Genomic DNA, 14,042 nt, shown 5'->3' with positions numbered 1-14,042 from the left:
GCCAAGCTCTTGAATTTATTAGATGATGTATCTTCACTTCCTAACACCCAACATTAACATCTTCCTTCACTGCTTATGTTAATCAATTATGGAATAAACCACAAAGACCTATATGTTTTAAAATACTTTCCACTTATTATTTTCCCTGAAATATTCTTATATGGATATAAGTTGACGTTTTGACTCTTGGTATTAAAAATTCTAAGGGTTTCTCTAGTGACTCAGTGGTAAAAATACACCTGTCCATGCAGGAGATGTGGGTTTGATCCCTTGGTCAGGAAGATCCCCTGGAGAAGGAAATGGCAACCCACTCCAGTATTCTTGCCCGGAAAATCCCGTGGACAGAGGAGCCTGGCGGGCTATAGTCCACAGAGGGTGGCAAAGGGTCAGACATGACTTATCGACTAAATACAACAACAAATAAAAATTTTATCTGACCACCTAAATAAATCAGCTATTTTGGAAGTATAAGTTAAGGTTTTAGGAAGAATAATCTTGTGCCAATGACTTCATGCAGTATGTATAAAATTTGAAAGGAATCATATATATTTCAATTACTTTTTTTATTTCAAGATTTGTTTTAATTAATTAATTAATTTTAATTGGAGGCTAATTACTTTACAATATTGTGGTGGTTTTTGCCATACATTCACATGAATCAGCCATTTCAATTACTTTCAATAAGCACTTAAGCTTTCACAATCGAAGAAACTAATGCTAGTGAAACAGATCACCAGCCCAGGTTGGATGCATGAGACAAGTGCTCAGGGCTGGTGCACTGGGAAGACCCAGAGGGATGGGATGGGGATGGGGAACACATGTAAATCCATGGCTGATTCATGTCAATATATGGAAAAACCACTACAATACTGTAAAGTAATTAGCCTCCAACTAATAAAAATAAATGAAAAAACAAACAAACAAACAAAGAAACTAATGCTAAATGTTTCATTAAGAGTTAAAAACATCTCACTTCTATATAAAACTCTTGATTTTAGGGATTTGATACATAAACCTATTGTGAGAAATCTGATTGGTAATCTTTAAAAATATGTAAAATACTGCCCTTAATTTGAGGAAAAAAATATACAAATATCTGTTATATAAACTGACTAGAGGCTCCCCCCTTTAAGAGAATTCTAGCTGTCATACTTTTGACAGTTTAATTTCCTTATTCATGGTTTTTCAGCACTTTACTTGAAACTGACAGCATTTGTAGTTTTTCTAAGTCCAATTTTAATGTGCTACTACTTCTGGAATTAAAACACATGAATGATTCCATATAAGTCATATTTATTGTCTTTATAATTTTTCCATGTAAGGAAGAAGGGAGTAGCAGCAACCAGGATTCTGAAATTCAAAGATTTTATTTATCTTTTACAAATAATCTTGTCATAAATAAAAAGCACTGACAATCATTACTGGCAAGTGTGAAGCAAGTGGTACTGTCAGACACTTGGGGGAGTATAACTGAGTATAGCATTTCGGGAGTGTAATCTGGTACTGGAAAATGTTAGCATGCGTATGACAACGCTTCAACCCAGCAATTTAACTTCTTGAAATCTACTTTGGAGAAATACTGCCTTATGTAGATCTGTAACCGATATGGAAGTATTTCCAAGAAACACTGTTAATTGAAAATTAAAAAAAGAGGTACAGAAACCATGTACAAATATGGTATCATCTACATAAAATAAGACAAATTAAAACACATACAAAACAAAATCATGTATGCATGTATGTGTGTGCATATGTGCATTAAAAAGAAAGATTTGGGGGGAAAGACACTGAACAAACTATTAAGAATTAATAGAAAAGGCTGGGGCAAAGGATAGGCAGTAGAGAAGAAAAAGGAAAATATTATTTGTACTCTTTGAAAAATCCATGTGAAAACATTAGTGTATTACCTGCATAACTTACAACTTACATACACACATGTATACAAACTTAAAAACGAAGTAGGATCTTCTAAGTAAAAATTATGAAAACCTATTAATGAAAATTCAAAAACAAAATTACTGAAATTTAGTTTAGTACTATACTAAAAGAATATTATCCACTCCTTTACCAAATTCAGTTTATTACAAGAATCCAAAAATGGTTCAACATTAAGAAATCCATTATTGTAAACCAATACAATTACATATAGTTGGTTCTTGCTACTCGTGGCCTTATATGTTTTCCATTTGGGTTGCAAAGAGTCAGATATGACTGAATAACTGAGCATACACACGTTTTATAAAACCACTAGGAACAATGAATTAGCAAATACTGAACCACTGCTCCTAGGGGAAATATAGAGTGAGGCTTCTGTGCACGTCTGGTCATGGTATTTTTATTAGTCCAACAATATATAAATCTGTTGTGTGTATTTCTGTTTAAAGACACCTTATTTAGTATATATTGTTGATTCATTAACATAGAACTCATGTCCAACAACACTATAACTCATGCTGGGACAAAACTTAGTTATTAATAATTCATATTGTCTCCATAATACATATTATGGGCTCTCTTTTATATAGGAACACCAGAGAACACTTCAGCACTGTGCTTCAGGGGCAATTTTAAACAGTTAAACTACCAAAATAAAGCAGAAAACTGAAGAATGTAGCATTAAATAGACTGCAAAGAGGACACTTGTTGCGAGAGCTGATACAAGGCAGAGCTTCACTGTGTTTAACCTCAGCTGAAAATGCTATATTAGGAGACTCAAATTTCTCACCACTGCTCATGTGAATATCTGGTATGTCTGTGAATGACAGTGAAAGCACTCCAAGTGTTGATTTTGGGGTTACAAATACATGTTATAGTAGGTGAATTTGCAAATACACAATCTGTGAATAATGAAGATCAACTGATTATTTCCAATGAACAAAAAAATAAACAGGAGAGTATACTGAATCTCTATATAAATATGCTCAACACAATGCTATTTTGAGGGAAAAATTTTTCTGGAAAAGGAATGATAAAATTTAACACCTATTCCTGATAACAGAAAACTTGGACTAGATGAAAACTTCTTCTAACCTACTTTTTAAACTTTGGTACTGTTTCCTAGTAACACTGTATGCAGAACACCTAAAGACATGAAATAACTCTTTATACCTCTACTGCTTGAAAAATTCTTCATTGTGAGTATCCTTGCAAAACTGGGGAATCTACTAATTATTGCAGAGAGAAACAAGAAATGAGATAAACATTTGAAAGAAAAGGACAAAATGATTATTTGTAAATGATATCAATGCCTACCTAAAATCCTCATGTAACTCAATAATAATCAATTCATAGCCATTTGTTTCAGCCTTATCCCTCAATTTCTGTACTATTTTGAAGCAAACTCCTGCAAACTCTCTATTATTTCACCCATATATAATTCGGTATGGATCCATAAGAGATATCTTTTTAAAAATAATATTATGACAGTATTATCTCAACTTGAAAAAAATGAACAATTTTTTTAACACCAATTATCTAGTCAATGTTCAAATATTCAACAGTCTCAGTGCCTTTTCAACTATATATTTAAATTAGGATCTAAATAAGTGATTAGTTGAGAGATATATCTGTTTTAAGCCATAGACTCCTCCTCCTGGTTCAATTTATTTCTTGAAGAGATCAGGCCTTTTTTGCCTGGTAGTTTACTACAGTCTAGATTTTGCTGCCTGTATCCGCATTGTCGTTTAACATGTTCCTTTGTCCTACAACTTTCCTGTAAGTTGGTAGTTAGATCTAAAGGCTTAATGAGATGTGGGTATAACTTTTTGGGTAAGACTACTTCATTGGGTGGTGTTGTGTTCTTTCATAAACAGACATAAAATACTTCTGGTTGTCTCTCTATTATATGTTGTTAGCAATCACTGATGATCAGTACCTAGATATTCACTGGGGAGCAAAATAACAATGTTCTAATATTCTTCATTTTATTAGCTAGATACTTAGAGGGACACCTCCCCATTATCTACTATTTGGTTGGTCAGTGATATATAATTCATACAGTAATGACACTTCCAGTATTTACCAGATTTGAAAATAATGAGCTTGTTCTATTTATGACCAACTAGGTTTTCTGTTTGTTTGCCTTAGCTTTATTATAAACTTATGGATTTAAACATATCTGATGTGTTTCAATTCACTGTAGTTGTCCTTTCTCATATTCAAACTGTTCTATTTTTTGGATGAGTGTGAAGGGAAGTACTGTTGGTTCAGGATTACAGGTAGCATGCACTCTATCTTTTAATTTGCTATATAACTGTGTTTAGGAAACAAGGTACCAATTTGGACAGAACAAAGGTTCCTCGTCTAATGGGAGAAAGACAAATAAGTGAAGGATTACAATACAATGTGATTACCTGCTGGTAGAATAAATGGCCCAATCTTTCATGAAGGCAAATCAACATTTCTTTAAAAAATTAAAATTCTACCAGTATTTTTCTCAAAGTCAAGTAGTAGTCATCTATGTGGGGGAGGATACTGAAAGAATAGACAAATTCTTCATAGAAGTGATTCAGAGATTGTTAAGATATATATGTATAAAATGCTGGAATTTTTAAAATAATAGGCCTATATTAATTAAATAATAAATATTTTAAAATAAAAAGAAGTGTTGTAACACAGAATGTATTAAATAGTATAGAAGAAATTAACTGCTAGGGCAACAGAAGGTGTCCTAAAAGGTTTCTGATTTCTGTTCATATTCCACCAGTTACAATGAGAATTAGGGCAAGTAGCTTTATCATTTTGAGCCTTACTCTCCTCACTTACAAGGAACAGCAATGTCTATTCTGCCTATTTCACAAGTTTGTGGGGATGACCAAGGGTGAAAAAGTGTCCAAAAGTATAAAGTTATAAACTAAGGAGAGTCACTAATGCTTTCAGGCAATTTGGAACACTAGTTTCCATAAGAAATTGAAGTTTGTCTAAACTCCCCTAGTATTTCTTTTCTGTTGTCAACGCTAAATTCTTAGCACTGTCTAACAGAAGTTTCTACAATGATAAAAATATTTTATATTTGTCCTGTCTGTTCAATATGGAAGCCACTAGCCACTCTGGCTATTAAGCACTCTAAATACAGCTGATGTCTGAGCTATAGAATTTTAATTTTAATAGCTAAATGTAGCCAGTGGCCACTTGACAACTCAGTCTAGCTGTATCTCTCTTCTCTCTCTCCTTATCTAAATATTACAAATGCTAGAATATTTTCATATTAACAAAGAAAAACTTCTCAAAAACTCTTTACTTCAAAAAATCAAACTTTTGAGAGGTTCTAGAAAAGTACCTTAAAGTTTTAGATGTCATCTGAGTTTTAAGGCCAAATTATTATTATTACTATTTTTTAATTGAAGGATAATTGCTTTATAGAATTTTGTTTTCTGTCAAACATCAACATGAATCAGCGGTAGGTGTACATATGTCCCCTCCCTCTTGACCCTCCCTCCCCATCCCACCCCTCTAGGTTGATACAGAGACCCTGCTTGAATTCCCTGAGACATACAGCATATTCCCATTGGCTATCTATTTTGCATATGGTAATATAAGTTTGCATTTTATTCTCTCCTTACGTCTCAGCCTCTCCTCCCCTCTCCCCATGTCCATAAGTCTATTCTGTCTCCACTGCTGCCTTGTAAATAAATTTATCAGTACCATCTTTCTAGATTCCATATATATGCATTAGTATATGATATTTATCTTTCTCTTTCTGACTTCACCCTGTGTAATAGTCTCTAGATTCATCCACCTCATTAGAACTGACTCAAATGTGTTCCTTTTTATGGCTGAGTAATATTCCAGTTTGTAGATGTACCACAACTTCTTTATTCATTCATTTGTTTATGGACATCTAGGTTGCTTCCATGTTCTAGTTATTATAAATAGTGCTGCAATGAACAATGGGGTGCATGTGTCTTTTTCAATTTTGGTTTTCTCAGGGTATATACCTAGGAATGGGACTGCTGGGTCATATGGTGGCTTTAATCCTAGTTTTTTAAGGAAATTTCCATACCATCTTCCATAGTGGCTGTATCAATTTATATTCCCACCAACAGTGCAAAAGGGTTCCCTTTTCTCCATACCCTCTCCAGCATTTATTGTTTGTAGACTTTTTGATGATGGAAAGGCCAAATTAAGAATATATTATAAGAACCTAAAATTAACCATGTAATAATATTTTACATTGATTTAAGAAGGAAAACAGGTGTTTCTGTTTTGTTTTTAAAGATCTGCTTTGCCTTATGAGAAATCTGCAAAATAAAAACTCAGTCATTACCAAAAGACCTGTAACCATCTAATCGATCTTACCTTTAGCTCTGCTTGTATGAACCCTTGCACGCACCCAAACAACTTCACCAGCTTTTTGTACTGTCAAATCACTAATTCGAACCAAAACTCGATCTGCAGCAAAAAAGTGAAACAATTTTGTAATTCAGAATTTACAAAGAGATCAAGATCAAAATTACTTTGTTTGATAGCTAACGTAAATACTTGATATTATCTTAAATGATTCTCATCTCTAGGAACACTCTTTTCTTTTGCTTTTCTTTTTATTGGTTTATAACATCATATGCTTCATATGTATAACATTATATTTCAGCTTCTATATACTTAACAGCATGCTCAATACCAAAAGTTTAGTTTCCAAACATTACCACAGATTTGACCCCATTACCCATTTCACCCTCCCCTCATGCTCCTTCCCCTCTAGTAACCACTACTCTGCTCTATGTTTTGTTGTTTGGTTTGCTCATTTATTAATTTTTGTATTCCATCCATGTTGTTGCAAAAAGCAAGATTTCATCTTTTTTAATGCCACACATATATACCACGTCTTCTTTATCTATTTATCTATCGACAGGCACTTATAGGGTGTTTTCATATTTTGGCTACTGGAAAAAATGCTGCAGTAACATAAGGGTGGACATATATTTTGTACATGTATTTTGATTAGTACATACATTAGTACATATGTTTTGCATATATATTTTGACTAGTATATATATTTTGCACATATATTTTGATTAGTACATTAGTACATATATTTTGCACATATATTTTGATTAGTACTTTCATATTCTTCAGATAAATACCCAGAAGTGGAACTGCTATATTACATGGTAGTTCTATTCTTAATTTTTTGAGGAACCCCTGTACTGTTCTCCATAGTGGCTATAACCAATTTACATTCCTACTCACGCTGTATGAGGGATAACACCTTCTCTATCACCTTCTGTATGCAATTTGCCTCAAGTTGTATGAATTGAATATCCTAAATACCTAAATACTTCTAAAACCTATCCCATTCTCTTTCATCTTCACTGCCACCATTCTAAATCAACGTACTATATTATATCTTGCCTAAATGAGAGCAAAAGCATTCTAACTGGCAATCCCTTGATAATTCAATCTACAGTGGAGTCAATATAATTTCAAAGTGCAAATCTCCTGAACATTTCAATGACTTATAAAGCCAAACACAGCCTGTCTTCACCTGCCTCTGCCTGAGTGGACATGGTATTTTTGCTTGCCTGTCATAGTATGTAAGTCAGCTAGCTACATGAGGGGACTCTCTGCCAGGCCTGGACAGTCATAGCACCCCATTCCCCAGGATATAGTGACTGTATTCAACTAGGCCAATCAAAGTCCTTTTCTGGTATGTAATATACAGATAATGGGAATGAAGCAGTCTTCCTCCAGGTCACTGAGCTGAGATAGTATTGACCCAGGGCTGTAACCACCATCTTTCCTACTACCTGAATTTGCAGGATGGGAGAATGAGGTCAATAGCCTAGCGGAAGCAGAGCCAGAAGTAGAGACTGAAAGCCCCATCAATAATGTTCAAACTTCTAAATCCTATCATGGCATATGCCATCTTGTACTTTGTTTCTTACTGTTACATGAATCAGTAAATTCCCCTTTTGACTATAAGTGAGCCCCAACAATCATGTCCGCCAATACTAACCGCAAAGTACGAGTCCCCCAAACAGGAAAACTGTGAAAAAACTATGGTGTGAAGATAGTGATACAAGGCAATCATGATCCAGAAATTATTTTGATATTGTTCTAAATATGCAATAATTTCAGTATTAAAGAAAAAGATGTAAGCATTAATTAAAAATATTCTAATAGAATATTAGAACATCACGAATAATAAAAAATCTCAAGTCTCAATGGTTATGTGGCTTGACTGTAACCAAATCTGTCAACATCACATGCTGGTATAATCTAGTTACCCTAATACTAAAAATACTTTTGTGGGGGATATTATAATAAAAATCAAATTATAAATATATTTCACCTACTTTGCCTACATGTATTTATAATTTATCTCTTGAAGTAAAGATGCAGCTTAGAGAGAATTTGGTTTACAGGAGAATCCATGGTTCTCACTGCCAAAAGCAAAGAGAATGAATGTGAAATTTTCAAGCACTACTCATCACAAGAGGCTTTCTTTAACACTCTGTACATGGACCTTAGAAGTTAAGCTGACTTCCAAGTCTGCTGTGTAAACTCAGACAAAAAAGTGTGAAAGAGAAAAGACAGACATAGTAACATAATATTTTAAAAGACAGATCTGAAAATGCCAAGACTGAAAGAGCAAACAACTTACTAGACAATCAAAATTCAAAACAAAACAAAAAGTCTAAAAGAATAGACTTATACGCAAGCATCATGATTACAGTAATTTTAATAGTACTTTGGAAAAGAAAGAATAATGGCCCCTCTTTCATGTGTCATTCCAATGAATTAGCATAGGAGTTCTCAACCTTAATGTATCCACACACGGCTGAGGTGCATGTCACACTCCCACCAATATGAATGGCTAAGGCAAAGATTAGTGGCAGTAGGGTTTCAATTTGAAAACCTACTACGTCCTCCACAGTTAAGTCACTCACATTAGAATAAAAGAATTTTGGAGAAATGGAAGCAAACAGATAATTTTATGTTGAACAAAATTTTCTGATTTTAACAGAGGTGAAACCAAGGGTAGAATTTTGCTGTTATTTAGTGTAATCAGATTACATAGGTAGTTTAACCTTTCTTTTGGTAGGGAAAGCTAATAACTGTCATAGTTACTGTTATAACAGTAGTCTGGATTTGATAGCTAAATGGGAACAATAATTGTGGCCAAAGGGTGACTGAGGCTTATGTAAAACTCCAGTGAGATTTTTGATGTTAGAACTCAAGGAAGTGCAGTTCAGGAAGACAGATAAGCTGAGAAAAAGTCTCACATGACCTCTTCTGCTTGTCCTGGCAGGGGTAGTGGTCCTCTCCTATAGCATATTGCTCCTATACCATTGTATACTCAATTATTTTACTTCACCAGCTTTATCTTTTGGAAATGGTTTATTCTCAGCAACCTATTTTGGTCTTTCATTACACATTTTCCCAACAAAGCTGGGGAGGAAAAGTGATTTGTGACCATGCAGTAAGTTAAGTCTAAAATAACAATTAAAACTGACCTGGGGTATATTATTTTCAAAGCATAAAATTCACAGGCAGGCATATATATTAGAAGTACTTGGTGCTTCCAATGGGCCAGAGCCTAAAGGTCTGCAGGTGTACCAAAGCTTGAAAGACATAATTTGGGGTGTCTACCAGAAGAAAAATGATTGTTAAATAGTTGAGTAGGATAAACTTGTTGAAATTGCATATATAAACTAGAAAAAAAAAAGAGAAACAGACAAAAATAGACACAAAAAAGAAACAAATAAAAGGAAGACAAATGTTTACAAATAGAAAACTTACAGGTCTGAGAGAAACAATTAAATCATTTTCAAAGACATATTTATATAAGTCAAGGAGGGTACTAAAAGAGGTAGCTTCATGAGGCATGCAAAAAAGGCTGCATATGAAGAAAGAAGCTACTATTAACTATCTTTTATCTCCTAGGCCAGGTCAAGTCTTTTTACATGACCACTTAGGAATATCTTTCTAATATAATTTACAGCTTAAAATATACTAATTTAATGTATTTTCTTCCTTTTCTAGATTAGGGACCCTAAATTGATAATGTTTGCACAGGGTTATGGCATATGCTTGGACTTTCAAGGTGGCTCAGTAGTAAAGAATCTGCCTGCCAAACAGGAGATGTGTGTTCCATCCCTGGGTTGGGAAGATTCCCTGGAGAAGGAAATGGTAACCCACTCCATTCTTGCCTGGGAAATCCCATGGACAGAGGAGCCTGGCTGGCTACAGTCCCTGGGGTCACAAAGAGTCAGATGCAACTTAGCAACTAAATAATAACAACAATGGCATAAGTTTGCCATTTAAGTTTTTCAGAATTATGTCTTCAGAGTTATATTTTCAGTTATGTCAGACTTACTTAAAACTTTATGAAGAGCTTTCCTGGAATTAGAAAGTAAAAAAAGCCTTTTTAAATTATCACATAACTACTAACCTGGTTTTTCTTGTGATTGTATCATTGAAGATACTCCGTATCTTTCTTTTGCATAATCCTACAAAAAAAGTTTTTACATTATGACTTTTTATTTAAACACTGATAGCATAGTATTAATAAACACAGAAACACAACAGAAAAAGATGAATTCATTTTAACTTTCAGGACTATTTTATTAATTCAAACTAGTAGTTTTAAACTGTGGAAATATGTCATATCATTTATATATGCACTCCATAGAAAAAGGATAAGTATCCAGCTTCTGGATAATTTATTTTGAAGATCACCACTCCTGGATTGATATACCATACAGAACAGCATTCTCAAATAAAATTTACACACATGTACAACACATCTTAACTACTTTCTTCAAAAAGGAGGTTAAACTACTTCAAAGCAGGGTTATAAATTTCCTCTTTTTGAAGGGAGAAGGATGAGATACCACAGTTTTATTAACTTCCTATTACAGGAAGAGATATTCAAAGAGAACCAACAGTTAGGGATAAGCTTTCTGAGCACCAGATGTCCAGTTTTTAGAAATCAGAGATGTTGGATAAAAGCTAACTACAACTTTCCTTTTGTAAAATACCATCAAAAAATTTGCCAGTTTCCTGTTCTAAAACCTCTTCATGATATCAGGTTGCAAGTGCTTCAACACTGACAATATGACACCAAAATTCCCATTACAGATTTTAAGCCAGGAACAGGAAAAAAAGAGGCCTAGAGTCTAGACTATTATTAACAAACTATATTTATTAAATTGGTAAGTGGCCTTTTATTTTAATCTCACTTTACTGAGAAAATGATCTCTTAAGATCCTTCCAGCTATAGTGACAAAACTCTGCCCCAATGTCTACCTTATATAATCTATAGACCTACACTATTTGCAAAGGCACACTGCTAGTTTACATACTTAATCAGATCAAGAATACATAAAAATGGTTTCCTTCAAGGTAATTTAGGATGTGAATAAACAATTCATTTCTGTCACTCTGTTGGAATCCTCTCCTTTAGATTTGGAAGATATTCGATTTTTCATTTACACCAAAACAAACCAGACAACATGTTAAGGTGCTTACTGAACAATTTTTTTTCGGAATTAAAAAAAAAATACACCTTAAAGAAAATGTAGTAGAAGGGCAGCATAAAAAGGTTACAGTATGTGAAAAGAAAAAAGGGGATCACTTATTAGTACTGTTCATATTTCAGCAACCCTATTCCATCTGATGTTTTTAAAATGACCTATTCCTTATGCAGATATATCCTTATGCAGAGATATCTCCTCAATAGAAAAATTAGCAGCCAGGTAGAAATCTCAATTTCATTAAGAGCACACATCACTGGTAGAACGGTTTCAAACATTCATTTCTGAAAAGCACTGATGGACTACGGGGTATTATGAATTACATAGATAATCTGTGGTCACTTCATCTCAAACGCATTCTCTACAAACTTCCCCACCTACCTCACTTGGGTTACTTAAGAAAGGAAATAAAAATGACAGCTTTTCTCTAAAGCTGTCCCATGGAAAACGGTCATTATAGTGGCAGATCGCTTTACGAAGTACTGTCATTACTTGAAAAACATAAGGTACACGAGTGCTGAGCAAAAATCGATTATCAGTGGACATTAAAAATTTCCGGGGAAGAGAGGAATACGTGAAGTACGTGCCTAACCCAACGAGGTTTAAGATTGACCTGGCCGCTCCTACTTCCGGGGCAGTGGGTACTACACGCCCTCCGCGCCCCCCTCCCCCGCCCTCCAGCTCAGAGAAACGCTTCTAGTAAGCCATGCCTTCAGGCGCCCCAGTGAGAAATGCGATCCGGAGTGAATCTGGCTAAGGTGCTCGGGCAAGGGCCCTGGAGGTCCGGTTGAAGGCTTCGGGCGCCCGGACCCCAGGCCCATGGCCTGCAGACAAAGTGCCGCCAGGGATCCAGAGGCCAGGGCCCCCGCTCCCCCTAACCCCCGCTCCCCCCGCTCCCCAGCGCGATCCGGCCCAAGGGTCTGTTCTTCCAAGGCCCGGAGAAGAAGGAAACCCACTTCCGCCGCGTCCATGATCTCCCGTGGCTTCTCCTGACTCCTGCGGCTGGCGTTGGCGCTGGGCATCTGGACAACTGGACGGGGCAGCGATCACCACCCTCCCTCGCAGGCTTCCGTAGGGCAGGCCAAAGGGGCTTCTCCCTCCCGCACAGTCTCCGCCTTCCCTGCACTCCGGTCACAGCACACGAGCTCCGACTCCGCGTGGAGTGTCGGCTCCGGAAAGATCGCGATAACCGCAGTTCTCTCGAGATCCCGGAGGCTGAAGGCCGCGCGCCGGCGTCTCCTTTTCTTGCCCCGCCCTACGGGACTTTGCCTGGAGTTAGAGGAAATCCCCGGGAATTCCTCGGGAATTAATTACAGTTTCGCGAGATCGACTCTGAGGGGAAAGGTCCCGGGCATGCCAGTTGGCACGCTCTCCCACTCATTGATTTTTCAGCCATATCCCACCTGCGAAGTCTACTGTGTTCTCTTTTCAGCCCTATTTACTCCTCCTCGCTCAGAGAGCAAACTGTTTGCTGAAACATCCACACACGCTCAGAACTTTTCCTTCCTTGAACTTCTCCGTCAGTACTCCCCAGCGGTAGTGTAGCTGCCTGGACTCATGGCAGATTTCGGAAAAAGCTGCCACGTAGTGGGACACAGGAGTGCTGGGTTATAGGTAGATGGCTTGTTGAGGTAGGATTGAATACTGGTGTCCAAGTCATGTGTGAAGTGTAAGTGAAGTTGCTCAGTCGTGTCCGACGCTCTGCGACCCCATGGACTGTAGTCGGCCACACCCCTCCGTCCATGGGATTTTCCGGGCAAGAGTACTGGAATGGGTTGCCATTTCCTTCGCCAGAGGATCTTCCCGACCCAGGGATAGAACCCGGGTCTCCCGCATTGTAGGCAGCCGCTTTACCATCTGAGCTACCAGGGAAGCCCAATGGCAGAACCTTCCACAGAATTGCACCGATTGCCACACAATTGGTCTGATTGCATTGTTAAAGGCAATGTATAGTGTTGGTTGTCCAATGAATGAATCTCCCCGATTTAAGCTTTTTTTTTTTTTGGTCATCCACGAACCTCTTTTTTGCGATTGAAACTGATGTAGGGGCTTGGTAAAATACTATTTCCTCTGCTAGACTTCTTTGCACCCTGCCATGTTTTAATTATTCTAGCAATCTTAACCTGGCACAAAGTGGCACAGTTTATACTTTTGTTCAAGAGTGCGGTTAGACGCTAGCGCGACTGAACGGGTTGTGGAGGTTACTGCATTCATGTCCTGGGATAGGATAGTGAGAGGACACATGGTCGCAACCCTCGTGTAACTTACCGTCTCACTGCAGGTGTGAAGTACGTGTAACTTACCGTCTCACTGCAGGTGTGAAGTAGGTACCAGGTGCTAAAATTTTCTTTGAAGGCATTCACCTCAGGCTTCTCTGAGAAACTGATACTTCAGCTGAAATCTAAGGAAGGGCTAGGAGTTAGCCAGGTGAAGAGACAAAAGAATATTCAAAGCAGGGGGTTAGGGAGAGAAAGATCATGGATCAGTTTTGGACCTAGTGTGTATAAAATGCCTTTGAGACATTTAAGGAGAGAATGTCCAGGAAACCTCTAGCTTTGTGGGGTC

General features: G+C 36.8%; 1 protein-coding gene across 1 annotated transcript in view; it reads right to left on the bottom strand.

Annotated features, from left to right (window-relative positions):
- The window catches only part of DARS1 (aspartyl-tRNA synthetase 1), a 62,745-nt gene extending 50,083 nt beyond the window's left edge, over positions 1 to 12,662 (bottom strand). Inside the window, exons 1-3 of the mRNA XM_061135709.1 lie at positions 12,434 to 12,662; positions 10,394 to 10,451; positions 6,298 to 6,390 (exon numbers count right to left, since the gene is read on the bottom strand). Coding sequence (XP_060991692.1) covers positions 6,298 to 6,390; positions 10,394 to 10,451; positions 12,434 to 12,499 — 217 coding nt within the window. The 5' untranslated portion in view covers positions 12,500 to 12,662. The remainder of the gene's footprint in view (positions 1 to 6,297; positions 6,391 to 10,393; positions 10,452 to 12,433) is intronic.
- Between the last annotated feature and the right edge of the window lie 1,380 nt (positions 12,663 to 14,042).

Source organism: Dama dama, chromosome 33 (assembly GCF_033118175.1).
Source record: "Dama dama isolate Ldn47 chromosome 33, ASM3311817v1, whole genome shotgun sequence".
Classification (NCBI taxonomy): domain Eukaryota; kingdom Metazoa; phylum Chordata; class Mammalia; order Artiodactyla; family Cervidae; genus Dama; species Dama dama.
Note: the sequence above shows the minus strand (reverse complement) of the source record. Positions and strands in the feature narration are given on the sequence as shown.